The 26,331-nt window shown below is 42.6% G+C and overlaps 1 protein-coding gene across 2 annotated transcripts in view; it reads left to right on the top strand.

Moving 5' to 3' along the window:
* The first annotated feature begins 3,355 nt into the window (after positions 1 to 3,355).
* Positions 3,356 to 26,331, top strand: part of LOC146809654 (uncharacterized) — a 974,089-nt gene continuing 951,113 nt past the window's right edge. For both annotated transcript variants that reach the window (XM_085616509.1, XM_085616510.1), the window contains exon 1: positions 3,356 to 3,437. In XM_085616509.1, the coding sequence (XP_085472635.1) occupies positions 3,407 to 3,437 (31 nt within the window). In that variant the 5' untranslated portion in view covers positions 3,356 to 3,406. The remainder of the gene's footprint in view (positions 3,438 to 26,331) is intronic.

Raw genomic sequence — 26,331 nt, forward strand, 5'->3', positions numbered from 1 at the left:
TTCCGCTCGCATCGCGGCGTACTTCGCTTTTCCGGCACTTTTTGGGTGCCGTAAAAATATTGTCGTCCGGACTGCTGTCGGTTCGAATCGTACTTCCTGGTTCGTGAAACGCAGCCTGAATGCGTCCCGACGTCACGTCGGCGCTTTCCGGATCACATTTGTATGTATATTTTCGTCAGTCGGTGTTTTTTACGATTCGTACGGAAATGGTGTTTCCGTGCGAATCGTACTTGCATGTTTGTAATGTTTTTTTTCCGGGTACGAGTCGGACGGAGAAAACGCTCCGACCGACGGTTCGTACCCGGTTTTTCCAGGATCGGAATCGGCACCTAATTGTACACATTGATCAGTCTTATAAAATTGTAATTACTTTAAATAACTGCACAATAATATTACACTACATGCAAAGTACATGCAGACATCAGGTTTCAACGCTATACTTTGGTCACCTGTCTTGTATAGCACAAGTCAATCCAAACTCCTGGCTCTTTGTCACAGGCACCCGACCTTAGCCCACGAGGCACAGTAAGGAATCCTGACCTTGGTGGTGACATGAATCACTTCACATGTACACATGACCAACAACACAGTGCAATATCTCACACACATTCCTGCTCATGGAGGCAGTGGCGTAGCTAGGGGGGGGCGGTCCGCCCCAGGTGGCACTATTTTGGGGGCGGACAAAGGCATTCAGATAAGGCTCAGCTTGCTTTCGTGGACGTTCGGGGAGGGGCAGAGAAGGAATAGGACTCGGGCAATGTCCTCTTCTTTTTTGTGCTGGCAGCTGCCCCCCCCCCCTCTCTTCCTATTATTCTCTCTCTTTCTGTCTTGCTCCTCACTTACAGAAAACCGTAATTTGAAGAAATGGTTCACAACCTCTTTCCTTCTTTCATTTAGTTGCTTCCCTGTGAAATGGATCCAAAAAAGAAAAACACTCTTGCGGGAAATGCCCTTTTTCTGAAATGTTTCTATTCCAAAGTGCAGTAGGATGGAGAGAAATAGAAGGTTTTAAATATGAAAAATAAATACATAACTAAATAAAGCAAAAGAGAGAGTGGTTGCAAAGTGGCCAGATTGGTTTTATTCACATCCAAACACATCAGCCTCACTTTACAGACTTTGCAGTGAAGCGCTACTTTCGTTTTCTCGTCTTTCTTTGAACAGCATTGTTGTCCCCAGGTGGGGAAGTGCACCCATTCCTGGAGGTACTGCAATACCTGGTTGATGGATGGATTGGAAAACAAAATGTGCACCATGGCTCTGTTTATGGATGTGGTCTTTTTAAACCATACTGCTTACGTTTATTAAGGATATAAGCAATGGACATTGAAACGGTTCCCTTCAGGGCCCTGTAGTCATGTCCTTAATTTTTCAGGTAAAACCTCTCGCTGATTTCTGAATAGTGAGTGAGAGATCGTTAAGGTAACCATGTTGTTTATGCTTACATTTCACATGCTTTGCTTAATCTTGCATTCCCAATGAGTGTTTGCTTTTACTTTTTTTTTTTAGGCAGCATATTACTCTTATCAAGTGCATAATTTGAATTGAGCCACATCCAAGTGCTTATAGCGGGCACAATTAGGTTGTAGCTAAATGTAAATTGATACTTGTATAGCGCACTACTCACCCACAAGGGTCTCAAGGCGCTTGTACGAATACCGCTGTGGAACCCATCCTGGCTTTCCCTGTAAGGCGTCCACTCCTGGGCACCCCCAAGGTGGAGGCCAGGCATCCTTAGCGTTGTGGGGGCCGTTGTGGAGATTAAGCAAGCTATTGCCCAGAGTTGCAGAGCGGGACTCCATGATTGGAATGGCACCAAGGCGAGAATTATCAGGTCCATGGAATTTTTGAGCCCAAGACCTGCCGAGGCGGGGAATTGAACCCTGGTCCCAGGCTAGACCTCTGCATCAGGGTCTGCCGCTCTAATCATTGAGCCACACTTCTCCACTGAAGGTAGTGCGAGTTTCTCTCAGTGGGGCAGTATAGTGTTCAGTGGGGGAGAGGATGTGGCACTATGGCCAGAGCTGTTGAATTTGGAACTGGGGAACTGGGTTCAGCCTTCATGACCAGTCCACCAGACCACTCTACTGAGGAAGCATATTCCTATGCTAGACCTTACAAGGCCCCACTAGACCTTAGAAGGCTTGATGTTTTAGCATACGCAGGTGTACCCTAGGGGTGTCAATTGTGTGTTAAGCTTAAAGGCCTGTCCACCACAATCCATACTGAAGTTCATCTCCTGTCTTGCGGGCAGGCCTACGAAGCAGCACACACTAGAGCAACAGTGATCCAGGTACTGTGACTCTGTCACTGAGGTCACATGAACCTTGAGCAGGTTAGGGCGGTGCAAACGGTGTGACCACACTGGGTACCTATTTCGGGTGGGTGCGTAGTGTTTGCAAGTATATTATGGTTTTAAAAAAACTTGCTGCCTCCTTCCTGGCCTCCAGCAATTTTCAGAAAAATGTCATGATAACTTCGGTGATTCATGTTCTTCCTAGAGAGAGATCCGAGTTTTGTCTAGTGGAAGGGTTGACTCCTGGAAAGGTAGCACAGAGGGTTAATATGCCTGCTGCAAAGAACATGTACCATGCAGATCACAAAGTGCACTGCTTTAATGTGGGGACCATGATGAATGGTCATTTAATGTCAGCTGTAGATGATGGATCCCTGAACAGTGTCATGTATGTGCATGTTTGCATTGTGCTGAGGGGATTACCAGGTAATTGTTCACGCAGCTCTCTGATGGATGTCACATGCGGTTTTTCTGAGTCCCCAGATAGATCATGCAGTCTGTGTGTTCTCTTTTGTACTGTCATTCACTGCCAGTCACCGGTGTATTCAACTGTGTAGCCTTGGACCGTGTCATGTATGTGCATGTAACTTGCATGATCGAGGTAACTATTAGCGGCGATGCTACGTGTCTCTCGGTCCTCTTTCATGTGCTTGCCGTCCTTTTTCCCCAGCAACACCCCCCCAGGGGCGGCAATCTGAGGGATAGCCCTGGGCGCCACAAGCTCTAGCTACGCCTCTGCATGGAGGGGTGGCGCGGCTGGCTACAAGGGACCGTGTAGATCCCCCAAACACACACATAGCACTGACAGACATGTGCTGCTCCCCCTTCTACCATGTACGCTTTGTCCTCAGTATCTACAGTGCACAATACATACATAATGCATATTGCTGGTTTCCCTTCTGTCTTTTGGGAACTCTTCTGCCGATCGTGTAAATGACACTGTCACATGATGTGTCAGTTCTGTCCCTAAGCTCACTGTGCACAGTGGGCCAGAGTTGAAAACTTCCCTCCAAGATTATCTGAGGAAGTGGAAGAGTTCCTCTTCTGCGGAGACTGCTTCTTAGACTCTCCCAAGAAACTCACAGCACTGATGAGCAGCAGACAGACAACATGCAGAGGGCTGTGCGAAGGTGTTTCTTCTGTAAGTAGTCCCTATATTCAACCTTTTCATTGAAAACATTAATCACAAGAGTAACTAGACATTCCTATGCATTTGGCAGTGAAGAGAGAAAAACAGTCTTAAGTAGAAAGGCCCTAGGTAGAAAGGACAACAATTTCTTGAGTTAGCGAACATGGTACAAATGTTGGAAGATCCCTTTTACTCCAACTACCTTGGTTTATTTGACTTTTAAGTGGGTCTGGGGGGCATGTTACATTGAACCAATGGTGTTAATCGTGGCTCTTAAAGAGAATGTAGTAGAATGTCAAAACATAACATAGATGAAAGTTGGAATGTATCTGTAGCGAGGAGTTAGGACTTAGGACCAATATTTGATGACATAATGGAGAGAAGTTAAATAAAACAGTATTTCTTCAGGGGAGAATCCCCAGAAGGCGCAAAGAGTGGAACATAAATAAAAAACAAAGTATACTCGAAGAAGAGCAATGTGAGATCAGGTAGTAAGCATTCTGAAAAAAGGAGTGAAGGCGAAAAGCATAGGAATGGGAGAGTGAAAGAATAGAAGAGAGGAAAGGACAATGGGGCAGATTTACATGCCACTTGCGCCACTTTTGCGTCACTTTTCCTATGTTAAAACGCAAAAGTGGCGCAAGGGGCTTGTAAATATGCCCCAATATATACAAAATCAGCTTGTAACCTTCATAAGTATACAAAGGAAAAATCATTGAATACAACAGAAAAAAGAGCAAATATGGCAATGTTAAGTTATAGGTGTATACCAATTAATAGAATGCACTGTAAGGTATAAATGGCACAGTTAGGTGAGAGGAGAGTAGTCGGTCTCTTTAGCAATTTAAGACAGATAGTAATTGGCATCCACAAATGATTATGCTTGACAGACAACTGTAATGAATCAAGTTTGTAGATATCTAGTCTGTGATGATGGCAGATATGATTTAATCACGTTTAAAGGGTAATATTATTTGTAGATTTCTAGTTTGATGTAATAACAGAAATGGCGATGGAGAGCAAAAGATCAACACAATTCCCAAGCATTCTATTAGAAACCCAGACGTCATGCAAGCTGCCCAGGAACAAAGTCATATGAAAGGGGAATGTGGATTTGGGTGATAGCCTTAATGTGGCTCCATACCAAAAGCCAGAAAGTGGAAAGAGCTGGACAAGAAAATAACATGTAGAAATCTGTACCTGGTTGACTGTTAAAGTGCCAGCAAGTGTCTTGGCATGCGTTTCAGGTTAAAAAGACGAAAAGGAGTATAAAAAAGTATGTTGTAAAAAAGATTTGAGAGAGGCTACCAGTGGAATATATTTTGCTATTCCATCCCAAAAAGAGGTCGACCAAACAACACCTAGCTCAGACGCCCCCAATGATTCTGTAATCATTTGGGCCCCATCTGAATGTGGTGCTCTCAGGATTTTGTTTATGCATGCTGCTCTAGGGTGGATGGATAATGCAATGGGGGGAGGAGATGAGCCGGGTTGGCAGTTATCATGAGAGAAGTGGTGCGTGAGTGTATTATATATTAGATCAGTGAGTTCATAAAACTTGGAATGCATGCGAGCTAGGAGATTGTTATGGAGGATAACTTGGAAAACAGAACGAGTGAACCTGAGTGGTATAACTGTGAAACCTTTATTTATCCTTGCTTTCCTTCATAGAGTCCCACCTCATCGGTTAAGTAGATTACTATGCCAAATAGGACTGCTGAAGGATTGATTAATTGAGGCTAGCGGTGAAACAAAAGATGGTTTCAATAATGTGCATGCATAACAAACAGTATTAGGTAACCAACATTTGGGAGGGTTAGACATGAAAAGAATGCATTTGTGAGAGAAAGGTGATAACAAAGCCTGTTCCAGAAAGAACCACAACTCTGAGGAACATCAGGTGGTTTGATCATATACATTTATATTTGCTTGATGCCAAAAGCCCTATGGTCATTAAGAAAATCAGAGAAATTAGCACCTATTAGAGACTTAGAAAGTTTAAGTTTTGACAGAGTGATTTAAAAAGGTTTACTAAACCAAAAAAATATTAAAAGAAGCTCATTGATTAAGCTAAAGAACCCTTTAAAAGTCATCTTTATAGGAAGCATCACTAGAAAGGGTTGGAAAGGGGTTTTTTAGTAGTAGTAAATATGCATCTATCTATCTAGTTTAGGGCCCAGTACAGGTCTCAAATTATTCCCATGCTCATCCCTTAGTAGCTTGGCTGCAAGCAGGCAGGCTTAACTTAGAATACAGGTATGTTAAACATTTAAAAACACCAATACCATAAATAATTGAGACACAACACACAATAAAAATCCCACACCAAGTAATAAAAATTAGAAATCTTTTTATCTTTAAAATGACACCAAAGCGACAAAAATCCAATGTAGGGAACAGGAGATTTGAATTTTTAAAGATTTAGCACTATAGCGCACTTAGAACCTATAGTGCCACTTTGGGACATCAGGTCGTGCTTGACCAGGACAAAGTCAACGTTTCAGGCTGACCATGATGAAGTCCTGCTCGGATGCCCCTCGTGGTAGGCTTTGTCAAGATTTTACCTTCTGACTTAGAAACCTTTCTGGAAGTTTTTCTGCTGGGGTCCATCGATGCCCTTCACCAGTCCGGATTCCGTGAGGGTTTGCTGGCTTGCTTTCCAGGGAGCTCCTGGTCAAACCCTGAAAGTCAGACCTCCGGAGGTTTTCAGTAGGACGTACCAGCAGGTCAGGCCAGTTTGTGGTTGAAGGTGGCCGGCTTGGCTCTTGCGGTTGGGTCAGTCCCCTTACAGAGTTTTTTCCCATAGTTGGTCCAAACTTCGTGAACTTCTACCTGAAGTTCCTCTTTGGGTCCAATGTGTCCAAAGCACAATTGAAGAGTCTGGAATCTCCAAGATGGTCCTTGAAAGGTTGGGAACACGATTCCCAAAATGCGCTTTGACAAATACCTTACAAATCCACTGGACACACTCCAGTCAGGAGATTCTTGGTGGTGAAGGTCCAGATTAGCTATGTTAATCTATACCTTGCAGGGAGTCCACTCTTTATGTCTGTGGCAGCAAGGTACAACCAAAGTGCTGTAGTTCCAGATAATGCAAACCAAAACATGTCATACAGTCAAGGAAAATGTTTTAGTCGATTTAAGAAATGATTGTCAATAGATCAATGATTGACAGATAAGGATCTATTTCACATTTTGCAACTTTAAAATGTAGGTGCAAATAACGTGAGGTGACAAGTGCTAAGGGTGGAATCAGTTCAAGTGGTTGTGCAGTGGACAGGTAGTGCATATATATACATCAATATACAATGGTAAAATACCTATCCAGACAGATTTATGGCACAAACAATAAATGCAAAATCATAAACAACTGCCACAATACATTTTTTACTGTCATCCGGGTTTGATACAAAATAAAAGAAAAGTCAACATTTCGACCCCTTCAGAGACCATGTCACTTGTTGGAAACGTTACATAGATGACGTCTTCATGGTCTGGACAGGGAGCGACTTGGAACTCCGGAACTTCTTTGTGTGGTTAAATGGGAGATCGACGGATATCCGGTTTACTATTCACCAGGATAAATCCACTATTGATTTTCTGGATATATCCATTAAAGCCACGAGTGATTGCCTGTATTTATTTATTTGCTGGTTTGTATAGCGCTGGAATCGACTCCTGGTGGAGTATCTCTGCGCTTTTGGAGCCGGTCGAAACAGAGGTGTGAAAGAATGGGGCTAGATCTCATTTCTAAACAGTACAGTTTTCAGGTGTCTCCTGAAAGTGAGGTGTTCTTTACACTGTCTCAAAGACAGAGGGATTTTGTTCCATAATGTGGGTCCTGTAATTGATAGTGCTTTGCTCCCATGTTTGGCTTTTTTTGCACGGGGGATCACTAAGAGAGGATTGTTGCTGGACCTGAGCGATCGAGTTGGAATATAGGGAACAAATTTGTTTAGAAGGTAGGCGGGCCCTTGTCCATTTAGACATTTATGAATCAGACAACATATTTTAAATTTAGTTCTCTGCCGGATTGAGAGCCAGTGCAGTTGCTCAAGGAGGGGCTTAGAAGCAGTTCTCGGGGGGACGTTGAGGACAAGGCGAGCTGCCGTGTTCTGAATGACCTGAAGCTTGGCCAATACGCCTTCGTTGGCAAAAAGCAACAGGCCATTACAATAGTCAATCCGACTTAAAACCAAAGCCTGAACAAGAGTTCTCCTAAAGGAGTCAGGTAGTAGAGGGAAAACTTTACGTAACAGGCTAATGGTATGGAAGCATATTCCTGAAATATAGTTAACATGCTGTTTGAGTGACAAATCTTGATCCAATCGGATCCCTAAATTCTTCACGACCTGTTTGGGTTGGGGAACTGATCCCAGGTCGCGTGGCCACCAATCAGGGGTCCATAGTATTTTAGCTTCTCCAAACAGCATTACCTCAGTTTTGCTGACGTTGCACTGAAGATAATTGGAGGACATCCAATGTGCCACTGCCTTCATGCCTGAAGAGAAAGAGCTTCTTACATCAGCGGAGAGAGTCTTAAAGGGGAAGAGGAGCTGTGTATCATCAGCATATGATACTGGGATGAAACCATACATGCGCATCACTCTTGCCAGGGGTGCTACATAGATGTTAAAAAGGGTTGGGCTTAAACAGGAGCCCTGTGGCACCCCTTTTGAAATCTCTACCTCCGCTGAACAATACGCATCCATGGTGACTCTCTGGGAGCGATCGGATAGGAAGCTCTTTAACCAGTCAAGGGCTTTATCCTTGATGCCAGCGTTCGACAACCGATCGGTCAGGATGGTGTGTGACACGGTGTTGAACGCTGCCGACAGATCTAAAAGAACCAGGATCACTGAGAAGCCCTTGTCCTGGTACATATGTAGATCATCAGTGACAGACAGAAGGGTGGACTCCGTGCTGTGTTTCGGCCTGAACCCTGACTGAGAGTAGTCCAGGCCGCCAGCAAGTTCGATGTAGCTGGACAGATGGTGGTTTACATGCTTTTCAATCAGTTTCCCTAGAAATGGTAATAAGGATATGGGCCTGAGATTAGCTAGTTCAGTCCATGGGATGGTAGTATTTTTCCTGATAGGTCTAACAAGGGCTCGTTTCCATTCTCTGGGGACGTTGCCTGAGCTAAGTGAAAGATTCACCAGTCTTTCAATCACGGGGCAGAACTGTTCAGTCAGGGCAGGCATTATCCTAGCTGGGATAGTATCATCTGGACTACCACTTTTGATCTGTGATACTAATGAGGAAGTTTCTTGTAAAGAGATGAGAGGGAAGGTATCTAACGTGTATTTGTCCTGCTTCAGTTCGGTATCCATCTCAAGGGGCGCCGTATCTATAGTAGTTGCTCTATTGGCGCAAACTATTTTATCATAAATTATATCTATTTTATTGGTAAAGAAGCAGGAGATTTCATCACATAGCTGTTGAGAAGCTAACTCAGGGGATTCACATGCTACTGGCTTGACAAAGGTTTGTAAAATTTGGTACAGGACCCTTGGAGAGTTCCCTGCAGCTGTGATTTGTGATGCAATATAAGTTTTGCGAGCAATGCGAATAGCTTTATGGTAGATAGATAATGAATCGCAATATTTATTCTTATCCTCTACCAGGTGGGAGGTTCTCCACCTCTTTTCTAGTTTCCTAGCAGTTAATTTTAGTGTCCTTAAGTGGTCAGAAAACCAGATTTCTTGTTTGTTAGCCGGTCTGGGTTTGAACTGTTTCAAAGGGGCAATCTTATCTATAGCTTCCTTAATAGCTCTTTCAAATTTTTTAATAGTGGTTCCAATATTTTCTTGGGGGGAAAAGAAGGGGGAGTTAAACTTTTTCTTGAAGGTGGTATCGGTAACTTTGTGCCACTGTCTACGTACACTCGGTAGTAAGATCGGGCGTGAGGAGGTGGGCTTGGAGTGAGGAGTAAAAAATTCAACAATAAAATGATCAGTCCAATTAACCTGTATTGCAGGTAGACAAGAGACTGACGAGAAGTTGGATAAGATCAGGTCCAGGGTATGACCTGCCTGATGTGTGGGCCCACAGTTACGTTTTATTAGTCCTAGTGAGGACGGGTCGGTTAATAGAGATTGCGCCTCGCTGCAAATCCAACCTATCGCTATGTACATTGAAGTCCCCTACTAATATGAAGTTGCTATCATTGTTGACATGTGGGGCAAGTAGCTCCATCAGCAAGCTGGAAAAATTAGTGCATGGTCCAGGAGGACGGTATACTAGGGCACCCTTTTGACTTTCTTTGGGGGACAATATTATTTTAAAGATTAATAGTTCAATTTCTGGAGTGCTTAATTCTTCTTGTATACCACCCTATACCGTAAACCTGCGGAAAGGAACACACTGTTGAGGTATGGGGGCCATCACCCCAGGGCACTACAGTTCTTGCAAATCAGGAGAAACAGCACCCAGAAGGAGGACTTCTTCAAGGAATCAGATGAGCTAATCCATCGACTGGTCGAACGAGGTTACCCCAAACGGCTGGTCAAACGGGCCAGAAAGAGACCGTGGCATAACCACAGGGAGATGCTACTTACCCCTAAAATCCATCCCCAAAACACGGACAGGTTGATCTGTGTCACAACATTTACCACACAGAGTAACGAGATCTGTCAGATCGTCAACAAACACTGGCACTTAGTCGCAGGAGAGCTACAACTTCCAGATCCCCCATGCATTCATTTAAGAAGGGTAAAAATATATGTGACCATGTGGTCAAATCCTTCTTGGACATACCACCGCAGCCGACTATTCATTCAATGTGGCAACTCCCTGAAGTAGTGGGAAATTTTTCAATGTGGGAAATGTAAGGCCTGCTGCCTAACAATTGAAAAAAAAGTTCAGTCATGGCAACTGCACGGTAGATCTCAAAACTCTCACAAACTGTAGCACAAAAAATGTCATCTACGTGATTATATGCCCTTGTGATAAGATCTACATAGGCCAGACAACCCAAAAGGTTAAATGTAGAATTCTGCAGCACTGCAGCAGGATAAGATGTGGAACCATGGGGGCCCCCATGGTTGATCACTTCCAAACATCCAAACATCCCCTTGAATCCTTGAAATGGCTGATCATTGAAACAGTCACATTGGGCATCCGGGGTGGTGATCTGGGACTAATACTTAACACCAGAGAATGTAAATGGATGGATCACCTTAAGTCTGTACAGGATGGCTTGAATGAACTGGATGCCACATATGGCCAACTCGCTCTATTAAGTGGCCCATAGCATCCACGTATTTTCCACAGGCACTGCTGAATAGTTAAGTCTTTGACAACACCACTTAATTCTACGCCTGCATATACATAAACCATTATGTGTAATAAGTTCCAATACCTACATCATTATATCGAATGTGATTTCACATCTAGTGGTATCGACCAGCAGATTGTGCGCTACTCTAGGCAGACAGCCGTTTTTGACTTATAACACAAGTGTATCTGTATCATCCATTTTGGTTTATAATTATGTTTTACACGTTTGTATAACACTACAAGAATGTGCGCTAACAAGGTTAGACAGGGCTTTATATTTATATTTGTGTTTACAATACTAATGTTATCCGACTTCTCTAAGATGTATATATATTTAAAACTTCGTGATCTTGCCAAACAAACAGTAATCACAGCCTTCTATTCGACTCAATCTGCCATATGTCTCCAATTTACAGTGCTTTTGTATTGCTTTAACCAGAGCCTGTCCCTGCTCTGGGATCGATGCCTTGCCCTTTGTGATCGATCTCTGGAGCAACAACCTTTCCTTGAAACAAAACGCATGACATGCAAATCTGAAATTGCTATTTAAGTGCCCACGTGACACGAACTGGGGTTAGCTGTCTGATTCTTCGACGCTTCCCCGAGAGGTATGTCACGTATTTGTTCTCCCTGGTAATTAACTTAAATGTGCGGACTTTAATCATGTACGGTCTACCCCGTTGCACATCATGGTTCTCTGCTTTATTAATGTTGCCGAGCACACGTGCTACGTTTTTTATGTCAAGAGCTCGCCCGTTTTTGTTTCAGTTTGTACTCGCTTAATGTTCTGATCATCCTGTTAATAATCTTGAATGCGCACGCCCTCATTATATACGGACGATCAGAGCGTAGCTCATTAATTGCGCCGAGTACACGTGCAATACTGCACTTAACAAGCGCTCGCCTTTCCTTTTTCTGGCCAGAAGTTGTCTTTGATTATCCGACTGCTCAACAAGCAGTTGTCACACTCGCGCCACCTCTCGCTGCCCAAACTCCGTTCGCGCAATAATCAGTCCACGCAAGGTACTTTTAGCGTAAAAGGCCATTTTATTAGGACAGGGTTGGACAATCATAACCAGAAACTTAACACAAATCCCCAACAATCCCCAACAACAACATTTCTCACTATCCCATACTCTCCAAGACTCCAACTACTCCATCCCCACTTCACACCGCAACCTTCTCACTTCCATTCGCTTCCTCACTTCTCTTCCAAAACTCCACCATCATCTCCATTCGTCGTACACTGGTCTGACGCACCCCCACGTTTCCCCAGTATCCCCCTCCCCGGAAGGGTGAGTATGCCCGTCATGGACTCCTCCCCCCTCTCCAATCTGCCCCACACACACACAACCCGTCCTAAACTGGCACGCCGATAAACATGACATCACGCCAACTAGTCACGTGATTGTAGGGTGGGCGGGTGGCCAACGATCCACTAACTAAACCCACCCTGAGGCGCTGGGGAAAGGAAGAGGAAGGACTTCCTCTTCCTCCCCCTTTTAACCCCTACCTGACGACCCCACCCCTTATCCCACCCCTTCCTCCCCTGTCCTTCAATTGCGCGAAATCCCCGGGGGAAGACTAGACCGCTGGTCTTTCTTCCCCCGGGGGCCGCATTTTGAACTGTAGCACACATGCAGTCTACCCGAGGATTTGAGCACACGCTAATCTTCTTAGTACACGCGCTTGATTTCGTCCATGGATTCGCATGGTAAACTTGCTTCTAATATGCGCACATCACCTTGTTTGTGCTGCCAGTCTAGAAACAAGCCTTACATTAACTCGTTTATTCAATTTGTTGATCTTAATCCTTACTACTCACGTTACCTACATGTATACATGTCCCAATACACCTAATGTTACAATGTATTGAGTTTTATTTATTCTTTGCCTCTGAATAGCTACGCGCTTTTGACCAACATCACACTGATGTGGTTTTAATGCGAATCCCCCTCTTTTCCTTTTGTTTCTTATTCACCCAGGTATAGGTTACTAATGAACCTCGTGCCTTCTTACTGCTTAATTCAGTTCTTCATAGTGTACTTCGATCATATGTCCTACACTCCACACATCATTCCGTGAGTATATGGCCAGCAATTTTTCCCTTACTGTACTCCCCATGACTAGTGCGAACTATGATCCTAGCGATATCTTTTTTCTTTTCTGTCTCCATTACCATGTAGGAGCCATTCAGGCCCACAACTCTACTTTTCCAGCAGGAGGGACCCCTGCTGATGCTGGTAATTTACATTTCTTGATACATGTCCCATGGATTTACTCCCTGTCCATGACACACCCCAGTAACTCTACACCTTTTGCCTTTAGGTGCCCCCCTCTCCCACACCCGCCCACCCGTCCTGAAGAAGACCCCACCTCCAAGACGCTTAGTTGACTGGTTTACTAAGGGGTCAAAACTTTGACTTTTCTTTCATTTTGTATCAAACCTGGATGGCAGTGAAAAATTAACTGCGGCAGTTGTATATGATTTTGCATTTATTGTTTGTGCCATAAATCTGGCTGGATAGGTATTTTACCATTGTATATTGATGTATATATATGCACTACCTGTCCACTGCACAACAACTTGCACTGATCCCACCCTTAGCACTTGTCACCTCACGTTATTTGCACCAACATTTTAAAGTTGCAAAATGTGAAATAGAGCCTTACTTGTGAATCATTGATCTATTGACAATCCTTTCTTAAATCGATTAAAACATTTTCCTTGACTGTATGATATGTTTGGTGTTGTCATATTTTCTTTTGCTATTTGATCATGTATTGGATGTTGATACATTGTGAATAATTTCCATTGTGACTATCTTTTTGTGTACCACTATTTACCCGAGTCCAGTGGTCTATCGGGTCACCCCATTGATACTTAACTCCTTCCAGATAATGTAGCAGGAGCAGTCCGTCAGAATGCACGGGCTGATGATGCAAATTAAGTTTCAAGCTTTGCAAGCCTTCTTCTTCTTTTAGTTTCAAGCAGCAGATGTGAGAGGCTCTGCACCTCCCACATATTTATTCAGTGTTCTCTGGTGTCAAGCAGGAGAGCACTCCTGTCCAATGAGGAGCAGTGCAACACCCCAGAGCATGACGACTTCCTCCAAAGTGAGCAAAAGACACACACTTGATGGACGGAATGCACAACAAATCAAAACATTCACCCCCAGTCAAGAGATCTGGGTTAAATCCATCATTATTTTGGTCACCATGCCACCCCAGTATAGACCTGGCCATATGCAGATCTTTCTTGACCATGTGCCTCATGGAATCAGTCCACCCTGAACTGTCAAGCTAGGTCCTCCCTAGTCCGGAAACAAGCATCCTAGGATCGGTTTCGGGGTTTCGCCCCTCATCAGTCAAGATGGCTTGAATCTAGTGGCATAGTAAGCCCGGGACCCACGTCTGAGCATAACCTGAATGCTTAGGGCGAGGAAGCAAATGACACACAAATGATGGATGGAGTGCAGAACAAATCAAAACATTCACCCCCTTTCAAGAGATCCGTGTTAAATCCATCATTCTATCGCTCACCATGCCACCTCAGTTTAGATCTGGCCATATGCAAATCAGTCTTGACCCTGTGCCTCATGGGAACATTCCAGTCCAAACTGCCAAGACAGGCCCTCCCTGGACCAGAAACAAGCCTCCTAGGGCATGTTTCTGGGTTTCACCCTTCATCAGCCCAGATAGCTTGAATCCAGTGGCACAGTGAGCCCGGGAATCACGTCTGGGCATACCCTGTGCACTTAGGGTGAGGGAGCAAAAGACATAAATTGATGGATGGAATGCAGAACAAATCAAAACATTCACCCCAGTCAAGAGTCTGGGTTAAATCCATCATTCTTTTGCTCACAATGCTGCCCCAGTTTAGACAAGGGCATATGCAAATCAGTCTTGACGCTGTGCCTCATGTGAACGATCCAGCCTGAACTGCCAAGCCAGGTCCTCCCTGGATCGGAAACAAGCATCCTAGGGCCGGTTCTCTTGACTGGGGGTGAATGTTTTGATTTGTTCTGCATTCCATCCATTAATTAACTGTCTTTTGCTTCCTCCAAAGTGTGGCATAATCTTCTCCCAGAAGGCACTATTCCTCCGAAATTCAGTATGAATTAATTCTCAGCAGGAGTGTTACAACTAGCTAGAGCAACCTCAAGTATGGCTCTTTACATAGGTTTCCTCCCCCTCTCATCTGCAAATTCCTGCATTAAGTCTGCCATCTGGAGGGTCAGAGGAACTGGGGGGTAGATGGACCTGGAATTCTCTGCTGTTACTATTCTTCCTATGAAGCTCATGCTTTACAACCCCTCCTCCCTACTCTGGCATTCCTGAATAGCAGAGCTCTCTCTAACAGTTAGCCTCTCTCTGGGTGAGCCACTTATCACTTCATCAAAGTAGACTGGCTAATAAAGTTTACTCTGACCATTCAGGGGAGACCACAGGAAAGCTTCAATTCCACTTACAGACAAGAAAGTCTTATAACTTATTTTCTGTATATTTCAGGGCAGACCCTGGGAGTACCTAAAATGTGAAAATATTTTAGTTTATCACTTTTTAAGTACCCCTACCACCAAAGTTGAGTTTGGGCACAATTTACATCTAAAAGCAGTGCTACAACACAGGGATGCTTTTAAAATGATCTCAGGCTCTTGCCAGTGCACACATGCAAGTGCAGAAAGGGCTGCTGGCCTCTAAACTGCCATGCCCTATGACATACTAGGGACCTATAGGTAGTTTTAATCCACCTGCCCGCATATGTACTAGAGACTTACAAGGTAGGTCATGCCAATTATGGGTGTACCGTAGCATATAGTGTACCCTCATGTGTGTGTTTTTCATTGGGTATTTTCAACATGACACTGGCCCAGGGCTGGCCCAGAGAAGACCCCAGGGGACTCTCAGAGTCAGAAAACCATCATCTAGGGTTCTCAAATGGGACAAAAGGTGGGGAGGCACTGAAAACAGGTCCTCATTTCCAACAGAAAACAAATTGATCATGGGGAGGAGCATCATTTTAATAGTGTCTAGACCAACCCACCAGGAAAGGTACAATGGATACTATTTCTGAGAAAATGTTAGGAGTACGACTGATAGGGCATCTGAGTAAATATTTCATGTTTTCTTAAGAGTAGTCAATGCCAAATGCATAAACATTTAATTTTAGCAAATATCTGTTTGGTACAATATTTGTTCAATTGCAATACTACAGTTTTGTCTACATTTAGTTTATACCCAGATACTGTGGAAAAGTGGTGGAGTTCATGGAAGAAAGCAGGGAGAGAACGGCGTGGGTGTGACATAAATAAAAGAATGTCACCTGCATAAGCTGTGAACTTTAAGTGGATGTCCTTAATTTTGAACCTAGAAAAGTCATCTGATGCCCTGAGTTGATGGAGAAAAGGTTTCAAGGCTAGAGCAAATAACAAATGAGAAAGGGGGCATCCCTGACTAGTTCTTCTGTTGTAAGGAAAATAAGGAAAGAGTATTGTTAAGGATCACAGGAAACATCCAAGGTAGCTGACATGTAGATTTATTCAAGTAAGGAGCATAGACCCCCAGATGTATCCTCCCAGCTCCACAGCCCAGTCTCTCTGAGGAATCCACAATCTAGAATCCCCAGTGAAACTCCGTTGCTAGGAAACTGTGGATTGCATGACAATAAGAATACATCAGAGATCCCCATACATGAAATATAACACATCTCCCTTTTTAAACAATCAACACAAAGAATATTACTATTGCTACTTTTAAAAATTATCATTACCCATAGTCTCATTAAATTTATTATACACTACTGAAAGAACTTAACACTTTAAAAATGACCACTTCAATCACACAAATAATCCTCTAATTCACTGGGTTTATGTTTAACACGCTCACTTAGAATCCTTTTGGACCTTACAGGAACCTCTTGAGTTTTGTTACAATGAGAATTCTTATCCAACCAAACTTTTACTTCTGTCTCATTGCACTTTGTGATTCTCCGTGTATTCCACCACTTACCATCAGAAAGCTCTACTGAATTTCCTCTCACATTTATAACTTCCTTTGGATCAGAATACTTTGACCCTCCTTTTTTAGTCATGTTTCCAGGACAAGATCTCACCACATCCCCTTTTCTAATAACCACTGTAGCCCTGGTTAATTTGTCATTATGCCTCTTCTGGTAAGCCTTTTGATACTTTTCAACTTTGGCACGCACTTCAGTGATCTTTGCACTTTTCTTACCACTTCTCCCCATCCACGCCGGTACTGACATACTGCTAGGCACTCTTCCCTTGAGTAATCTGAACGGGGTCTCCCCATGAGGAGTGGTTCTGTAATTCCAAAGTACATTTTTTACCTCAATTTTCCAATTCTTATTGGATGATAGACACAATTGAATACAATCCCCAAGACTCGGTTAAAGCGTTCCACTAATCCATTACCCCTAGGATGATATACCGGAGTTTTCAAATGCTTTATGCCCATTCTACCAAGAAAATCACTGAATTCTTCAGAAGTAAATTGGGGCCCATTGTCCGATAACACCTCTGCAGGACTACCCTCTCTCCTAAACACCTCATCACAGAATGCAATTACATTACTAGATTTACCCTCTCTTACAAAAGCCACTTCAGGCCATTTTGAATAATAATCCATCATGACGATGGCATATCTTTCTGATGGTGGAAGACAATCGAATGGGCCACATATATCTTTTCCTAATCTCTCCCATGGTCTAACCGGTAACTTGATAGGAGTTATAGGGGTTTCTCTCAAGACGTGAGATTTATCACTGCATGTGCAAGAAATGCATTCTCTTACAAACGTCTCAATATCTCTGTCCATCCCTGGCCACCAAAAATCCATCCTGGCCTTCCTTTTTACCGCTGACATGCCACCATGGCCTTCGTGTAATAGCTCCATCAACCGTGTTCTCAATGAAAATGGAACAACTAACTTATCGCATCTTCTTACAATGCCATCAACCACAGACAATTCCTCCCATACCTCCTTAAAGCTTTTCACTGATTCAGCCAACTTCCACCCGAAGGACGTAGGTAAATGTTTTACCACCTCTACCATGTCTGCATCCGAAGCAATTGCATCAAGCCATTCCTGCTTTGTAATGGTTTTGCACACTTCCTCAATGCTAGCTACCATCCATTCCTCATCCACTTAAGAATCAACCTCATCTCTGGTCACAGGCAAACGGGATAAGCAGTCTGCATAGACATTCCTTACACCCGGCATGTACTTTATTTCAAATGAAAATTCTTGCAACCGATATAACGACTTGGCTATTCGGGGGGTAGCTCTTCCCGCTCCCGATGTAGTAAAAACATCTATCAACGGCTTATGATCCGTGTATAGTTCAAACTTTGTTCCCCACACATAAATCTTAAAATGTTGTACACCCCACCAACAAGCAAGAGCCTCCTTCTCTATGGTGGAATAAGAATGTTCGGCGCCTTTGAGAGTTCGCGAGGCAAATGCTACCACTCTTTCCTTCCCCTTGCACCTCTGCATCAGCACAGCACCCAAACCATATCCACTGGCATCAGTGACAATCATCGTATCATGTTGAGGATTGAATGGACTTAACGCAGTTGCATTGGCCACAGCTTTCTTAATGTTCACGAATGCAGACTGACATTCCAAAGACCATAAAAAAGGTACCCCCTTTTTCATCAAACAGCGTAATGGATGTACCAGATTGGAGAAATGATACACAAATTTGGAATAATACTCGGCTAAACCTAGAAATAACCTCAATTGTTCCTTATCACGAGGAGAAGGAGCTTTTTCTAAGTCAGCTACTAAATTTAACTTTGGTTTAATGCCCTCACATGATAATGTGTGTCCCAAATATTCAACAGTAGGTTGAGCAAACTTACACTTCTGTAGACTAATGGTTAGACCAGCCGATTCCAATTTAGACTAGACTTTGAACAAAGTAGCATCATGTTGAGCATTGTCATTTCCCCAACTAGTACATCATCTTGGAATACTAAAACTTTATCCATGCCCTTCAGTATAGTTTGCATTACCCTCTGGAATACCGCAGACGCTGACGCTAACCCGAAAGGCATTCTTACAAATTGATAAGCGCCTTCTGGTGTTATGAAAGATGTAAGATGTCTCGATTCTTTCTTCAAACGCACTTGATGATAAGCGCTGGATAAATCTAATTTTGTAAAACATTTCCCACCAGCAACTGTAGAAAGCATTTCTTTAATATGGGGAAGTGGATGTCTGTCCACCCATATACATTTATTCAGATTCCTCAAGTCCACACACATACGAATATTTCCACTGGGCTTGTGCGCTATCACAATGGGACATAACCATTCTGAGGCTTCTATCTCTTCTACTACACCCTCCTTACACAACCTTTCCAGCTCATGTTTCAACTTATCCCTCAAAGCAAGAGGTACCGTACGGACCTTGTGCACTTTGGGTGTGGCATCATCTTTTAAAATTATCTGATGTTCAAATTTCTTGAGACAACCCAAACTCTCTTTGAATAAATTTGGAAATTTCCTTGTCCACTTGTTGTCCTCCAATCCCGTCAGCAATACTTGTAGAGGATGATTGGGATCAAGGATAATTCCCAAATTTCTCTGCTCCACCCATCCTAATAGACACTTCCCAGTTTCTACAACATAAACTTTCGCTTCCGTTTCCCTTTCCTTGAAGGACAAAGACGGTTTAAAATAACCAATGACTGGTAATTTTGTCCCACAATAACCCTGAGGTTCCACATCAGTCGCCATCAATTCCTTACCCTTCATCTCTTTCCACTTCTGTTTGTCTATTATAGAGAATGGGGAACACGAATCAGCCCACATAGCAACATCCACATTGTTTATGCTGATTATGCACTTGGGTGGTATGTACTTATCACTTTTTTCCATACTAAGAGGTTTATTGTCTGGTGATTCTTCCCCAACCACCATCACTTCAATATCAGAATCTATGTCACTCGTGTTATCAACAACTGAAGGAGTTGAGGTATCATCATTTACTACGTTCACTGACTTTCTCACATTATGAAAGTTTACTCCTTTACAAACCCTGGAGAAATGGCCAATTCTTTTGCACTTATAACATCGGGTTTTTAAAGCTGGACAATGGCTAGCCTCCGCAGTGTGTTTGTTACTTCCACACCTATAGCATACCTTTCCCTTGCTATCATTATCGTGTTTCACAAATGGTCCCCTTTTGTCCTCACTGCTTACTTTGGAATTTTTTTTAGGAGCGTGTACCGCACATACCTTGCTTATGTCGGAGTTAGCTTTTGACTTATTGTCTGCTAAATCTTTGACGTATTGAGATGTGTTCTCAACACGTTTAGCAATTTCTAAAGACTTATCTAAAGTGGGGTCTTTTAGATCTAAAAGTTTTTCCTGGATTTTGGAATTGTTGGTCCTATTAATTAATTGGTCCCTAATAATCTCGTCCCTTACATCCTTGAATTTGCAGGTGATTGCTAATCTACGCAAGGCAGCAACATAGTGTTCAATTTTCTCCCCTTGTTTTTGAACCCGTGAGAAAAACTTGTGTCTCTCTACAACGAGACTCAATTTTTTCCCAAAATTTTCAGTTAGTGCAGACATTGCACATTCAAAAATGTCAAATTGATCATCCTCAGAATCGGAATTATTATTTTCTACGTGTTCCGAGAAGCTTGGTAATGTGCTTAGAACTTTCCTGCCTTCAATGCCTAAGCTCAATTTTAAAATAGCAAACTTCTTCTTTGGTAAAAACACATCACCACCTATAGCCTCCAGATAAGTCACAAAAGCCTCCCTTCAGTCCTCCCATTCCATGCACGTGGGACCTGGCTCTTGCAAGAAGGTAGGAGGTGGAGGAATATTTTGTGTGGCCATTGTTTGGTATAGGCAAACGTAACTGTATCACAACGTGACTAAACCTATTAAGCACAGCAATAAACTGAGATTACCTAATATTTATATACCGGTGGTCACCCTCACAACATCAAACAACGTTATTTATATTTCAAAATTCCCCCTTTTTTTTATGAATAAGCAGTTACTTATTAGAATTGTTAAGATTTAAAATTCAGCTTCATTCAAGCCCTCTCGTACTCTGCGCCAGTCCTCACTTGTTCCTGTAAGTTATTACGATCGTTCGTCGTTACCACGAAAGCTGGTTTCAGTCACCTAGCTACCTGATGACAACAATGCCTTCACCAATGGTAGCGTTCGTTTTATGCTAGTAGCGTGAGATAATTCTGACCAATCCCTGCGCTTGTCACTTCGTTGACGTCAGACGTTGTCTCCGTTCGAGACAACAAGAATGGAGGCAAGAATCCAGGAATGTACGTGATGCACTCGCTCGTGAGAAATCCTTTCAAATGAAAGCAGCGATGCCCGCACTCGTGCTCACAGCTGTTTCTTCACGCGCTTTGAAAATCAACAGGTAAACAGTTCAATCCTAGATGCTTCCTTATGGCGCTTATTTCACTATGAATTTTCACCACTGCACTCCTCGTTCAGACCTAAGTCCCCAATTTCACTACACACGCGGAGCCATCAAAAAGAAGAAGAAAAAAAAAACGCGCCGGTGTGTTAGAGTCTCTCAGCACCCAGAGTTACCTTTCTCACACGGTACAAGGCGCAGTTCAAATTCACTTTAGAGTCTCTGCTCGACCCATACGAATCCATTCCTTTTCAACAGCTTTATAGAGCTGAAACTCACAACGCTACAGCCTCCAATTAACTCCAAGCACCACAAACTTGTGAGTCCTTTCTCTTGAAATTCACAAAGGATTTACTCACAACGTAGTTCTTTCTTCTTGAAGGCAGGATAATCACTCATGGAGTTCAGCGTTATTGAGATCCTCAATGTAATCCATGTTGCTTGAATGCTTCAATTTCAAACTGGGGGTCTTCTTCAGCTATTATTGTCACACCTGGATCTTCTGTGTCTCCTTTGATAGATGATTATCTTGATCCCATCCTCGTCGCCATTTTAAAGGATCACAGGACACATCCAAGGTAGCTGACACGTAGATTTATTCAAGTAAGGAGTATAGACCCCCAGATGTATCCTCCCAGCTCCACAGCCCAGTCTCTCTGAGGAATCCACAATCTAGAATCCCCAGTGAAACTCCGTTGCTAGGAAACTGTGGATTGCATGACAACAGAATACATCAGAGATCCCCATACATGAAATATAACAAGTATAGCATTAGCTACTACAGAAGAATGTACAGATGAGTATAATAAGGAGATAAATCGCAAAACATTAGGACCACATCCTTGCCATTGCAGAGCCTTCTTTAAAAAGCACCATTTGACCCTATCGGCATCTAAAGATAACACTGGCGAAGCATCATTTATCTTATGAGCTTTATTAATTATGTTTAAAAAAGTAAGAGAATTATCTGCTACAGTCCTATGCGGAATAAAATCAGATTGGTGGGCATCAATGAGACCAGACATTAGAGGAAGTAAGCGAAGAGCCACGGCCTTCGCGTATATCTTGTAATCTGTGTTGATTAAAGAAATAGATCTGAAATTCTTGCATTGAGTGAGATCTCAATCTTTTTTTAGGAAATATACAGGTCGTAGCTTCCCTAAAGGATCCAGAAGAGGATTTTAGAGCATTGAAGTGATTAAATAATTTAAAGGGTTTGGGATAAAAGAGTTTAGCAAAATGAAGATAAAAATCAACAGTAAAACTGTCTGGACCTGGCGCTTTACCTTAAGGAAGAGACTTTACAGCCGTGAAGAGTTCTCTCAGTATAAAGTGATTGTTCTAAAATAGAGAGATCTGGCAATAGTGAAAGTCTAGGTTTAAGAAGGTTAAGATTGGAGAAACAGTTATTAAGAGACTCCTCCAATGGCGTGGTTTCAGGTGTATAAAGGTCTTTATTATAAGAAGCAAAACATGCTGTGATGTTGGCATCTCTAAACATCTTGTCTCCAGAGTTACTAACAATCGATTTAATAGACAATTTTTCTTTCCTGCACTTTAAGTATCGAGCTAGAATGGAGGCAGCTCTATTAATACTGCCATAATATCTGGTGTTTGGTTTGAGGCGTGTACTGCATGCCCGTTCAGTTGTATATTTGTTGAATTCAATCTTGGCCGTAACAAAGGCATCAAGATGCAAATGACTCTTTTTGCTTGTGTAAAAGGTATGTTTGAGTAGCTTTATGAATTCCATACAAAATGATGTGGTGTTTGACCATTAGCCTTAAGTTGGAAAAAGTAAAGGCAGTATAAGAAGCGAGAAGGAGGTGTCTGAGAGTAATGAATTATTAAACCTCCAAGAGGATTCATTGGGTCCGCCAACCAGAATATCTAAGTCAGTCAGCACTGGGGTATGGCTCAGATTAGAATGGAGCCAAAATCTGAATTAATAATATGCTGTAATAAGTTTTCACTGAGAATATGTAATCAAAGCGAGATTGAGAATGATGGGTGGGAGAATAAAAGGAGCATTCTAACAGCTTGGATTTGTATAATCTCCAAGAGTCGGTGAGTGAGTGTTGGGAAACCAGTGTTTCAAAGGCTCTATGAGAAGCATGGGGAACAAAATGTGAGGTAGATTTCCTGTCAAGGGATCAAGAGCTTGATTAAAGCCACCTTCCACCAGTAAATAATCAGTAGTTTGTTCAGAGGTAGTGCGATAAAGCGAATGCCAACAATTTGGTTCTGGGTGGTTTGGACCATAGATGTTCAGTAAAGTGAAGGTGGTTTCATCAATGTTAAGTCTGACTAGTAGCTAGGGGCCCTCTGAATCATGGTGTTGAGATAGTGTAGTGATGTTAAGAGACTTATGAAAGAGAATTTTAACACCATGCTTAGTGGAAGTGGAGAGAGAAAATAATATTTCACCAACCCATTGTTTTTTAAGTTTAATATTTTCCAGTTCATAAAGATGCGTCTCCTTTAGTGAGGCAATTTGGCATTTCAATTGAGCTAGATGAGACAACGCACACTGTTGTTTAATCGGTCTCTTTAGCCCCTTGACATTCCATGAAACTGTTCTAAGTTGCATAACATTGAGAGAAAAAAAGCAAGGTTTGACATTGTTAAAAAACAGAGGAGAGAAAAAGAAGAAAAAGGAGAGGTGGGGAGTAACGTGGAGGAAAAAAGCTATCCGAAAAACTTATTTAGAAGGATTTGACATTGCAATGACAAGGGTCAATAAATGCTGAGATAAGAAAATAGATAAGATAACAGCCCGAAGAGCGAAAGGACAGTTGAACAAATGGAGAGTCAGGTAATTTGCAGCTTCGGCAAAGGGGTGGGACAAACAGGGAAGTAATACATATAGGAGCAGAATCAAATACAGCAACCAGGCAGGATGAACCTGAAATGGAATTGCAAAAATAATAGCATAGAAACATAAGTCTCTAACATTTACAACAAAGGACCGGACTAAGGAACATGGAGATGGATGATGGAAAGAATGGAGACAGAACATGTAGATGAGGAATACATGTAAGATTCTATTCTAAGATAAAGGAAGAGGGGGAAAGAAAAAAGAACAATAATTGAGCAGGATAAACTATGCAAAGTTGATTTAAACTAGAAGAAAAAATAAAACATAAGGCACAATGTGAAAATGACGGAATCACCAATTGCAAAAAGGAAATCATGTTGGGTCCTACTGAACCTTCTGGAATACCAAAAATTTGAAGGTTATTCCCTCTATTCCTATTTTCCACATTTTCTGTTAGGTGTTTGAGACGAGCAATGCCTTTAGTCATTTGAGACATGTCAGGGTTGAAATCCTTAAGGTTACTCACTCGCTGTTCCAATGTGGAAACGGTTGATCATGAGAGGACCATTTATCTTCAATTCATTGTGACGAAATATTAGTATCAGCTATGAATCATTTTAGAGCTCTAAGTTCCTCCATCGTCCTCCAAAGTTAGATGAGTAGGTGATTTAGAGGGGGAATCAAGATCCTTTTTTGGATGTTTGACCGAATTTTGATATGGCTCCAGTAGCATGAAAGGAGGGATAACTCTCCCTTCCAAAGTCAGAAACAATTTCCATGATGATTAGGGAAGCCATAGTAGTGCTTCTTGGTTGAGTTCACAGAGGACGGAGGAAATTAGAAGGTTTGAAGGAGTGGGAAGATTTGCTGCTACTTTGCATTCTGCGAGATCTCCCCATAAAAGGCCACAAATCCAGGAAGGTGAAATAAGGAAAAGCCAGTCACACTGACATTTTCCAAGATGAAGTGGCAGCAGACTCAGCCAGTGAGTTTTATACAATAGAGCTATTGCCTCAGATGAAAGAGCAATAAAGTATTGCCTGGAGATGGAGATGATATTATATATATCAAAATATGGCAGCCAATACGAAATGACAAGTCAAAGTCAGAAAATGTTAGTTTGTGCCCCCAAGATATATATGGGGTAAGGGATCATTAAGTGAAGTCATTTTAATGCCTGATGGTGCCACAGAAATAGAAGGTTTCTGGTTGCATTGTGAATAGAATTACCTCAGGCGTGGAAGAGATGTTGGAAATGGTGACCTCCAGAGATGGAGACGAGTAGTGACCAAGTAAGGAAATACAGCCATGTCATCACTATGTTGGCCTTCAAATGCCTGAGATGAGGAAACAAATGTGAGTATGAGGTATCTAATGCCTGTGAATCCAGTTTTCTTGCCGAAAGCGCAAGGATATTAAATGAGAAGTGGCCATCTTGTGTGACGTCCAGCCAAATGGAGCTCTAATGAGCAGTGGCCATCTTGCATGGCTTCCAGTCACACCCCCACTCCATGTTAACAGAGCACAGCGGGCCTAGTTTATGAAAAGTGTTGCATCGCTGTGGGAACCAGCGATGCAACACTTTTATGTGAGCCCTCCTTGAGATGCCTTGGATGCGCAGTGTTTAATCTACGGTACTCCATGTCGCAAGTATTTACAGATATGTCAGGAATCCTGATGTATCTGTAGGCGCAAAAGTGATGCATTGCTGTGGTCTGTCTGAAAAACAGCCACAACTCCACCAATGTGTCCTTTCACATGGGAAAACCCCATATGAAAGGGCCTGCGTCATCCTTACCTGCTGTGAGGCAGTCCTAATGTTTTGACGTAGTGGCGTCCTAGAAGTGGTGCAGTGAAATCTGATAGATGTCACTATGCCACTTCTACGAGGCTTTCTTGTGGGGGGAACGGCCACCCCGCATACATTATACCTTACGCAGGTATAATGTAGCGCAGGTGTTTACAAAGTGACACATCTGCCGAGATGCGTCACTTTGTAAATATGGGGCAACATGGCGCATTATTTACACCACCTGTGCGTCTACAAAAGGACAGAACGACGGCGTAAAAGTGCCTGGAGGGGTTCACAACTAAGCCCCCTTGTTTATGGTGCTGATCTTCCCTTTACACAACCTTTATTTTCTGATGCATTAGTCAAAATACTTTAATTGAAGTAAACTAAGACTGAAACATCCAGAATGTGTTAATTGATGAGTGAAGACTCTAGCTTGGAAGCAAGATGTCTCCGCTAAGATGAGAGCTCTGGTAACCTAGCTAGGAGCAAATATAGCATAATATGGCAAATATGTGGTAACTGTGTGGGTGAACAAGTATAATTGGTTTAACTTAGGATCTGGGCTGATGAAGGGC

The sequence above is a fragment of the Triturus cristatus genome, chromosome 7 (assembly GCF_964204655.1).
Source record: "Triturus cristatus chromosome 7, aTriCri1.1, whole genome shotgun sequence".
Lineage (NCBI taxonomy): Eukaryota > Metazoa > Chordata > Amphibia > Caudata > Salamandridae > Triturus > Triturus cristatus.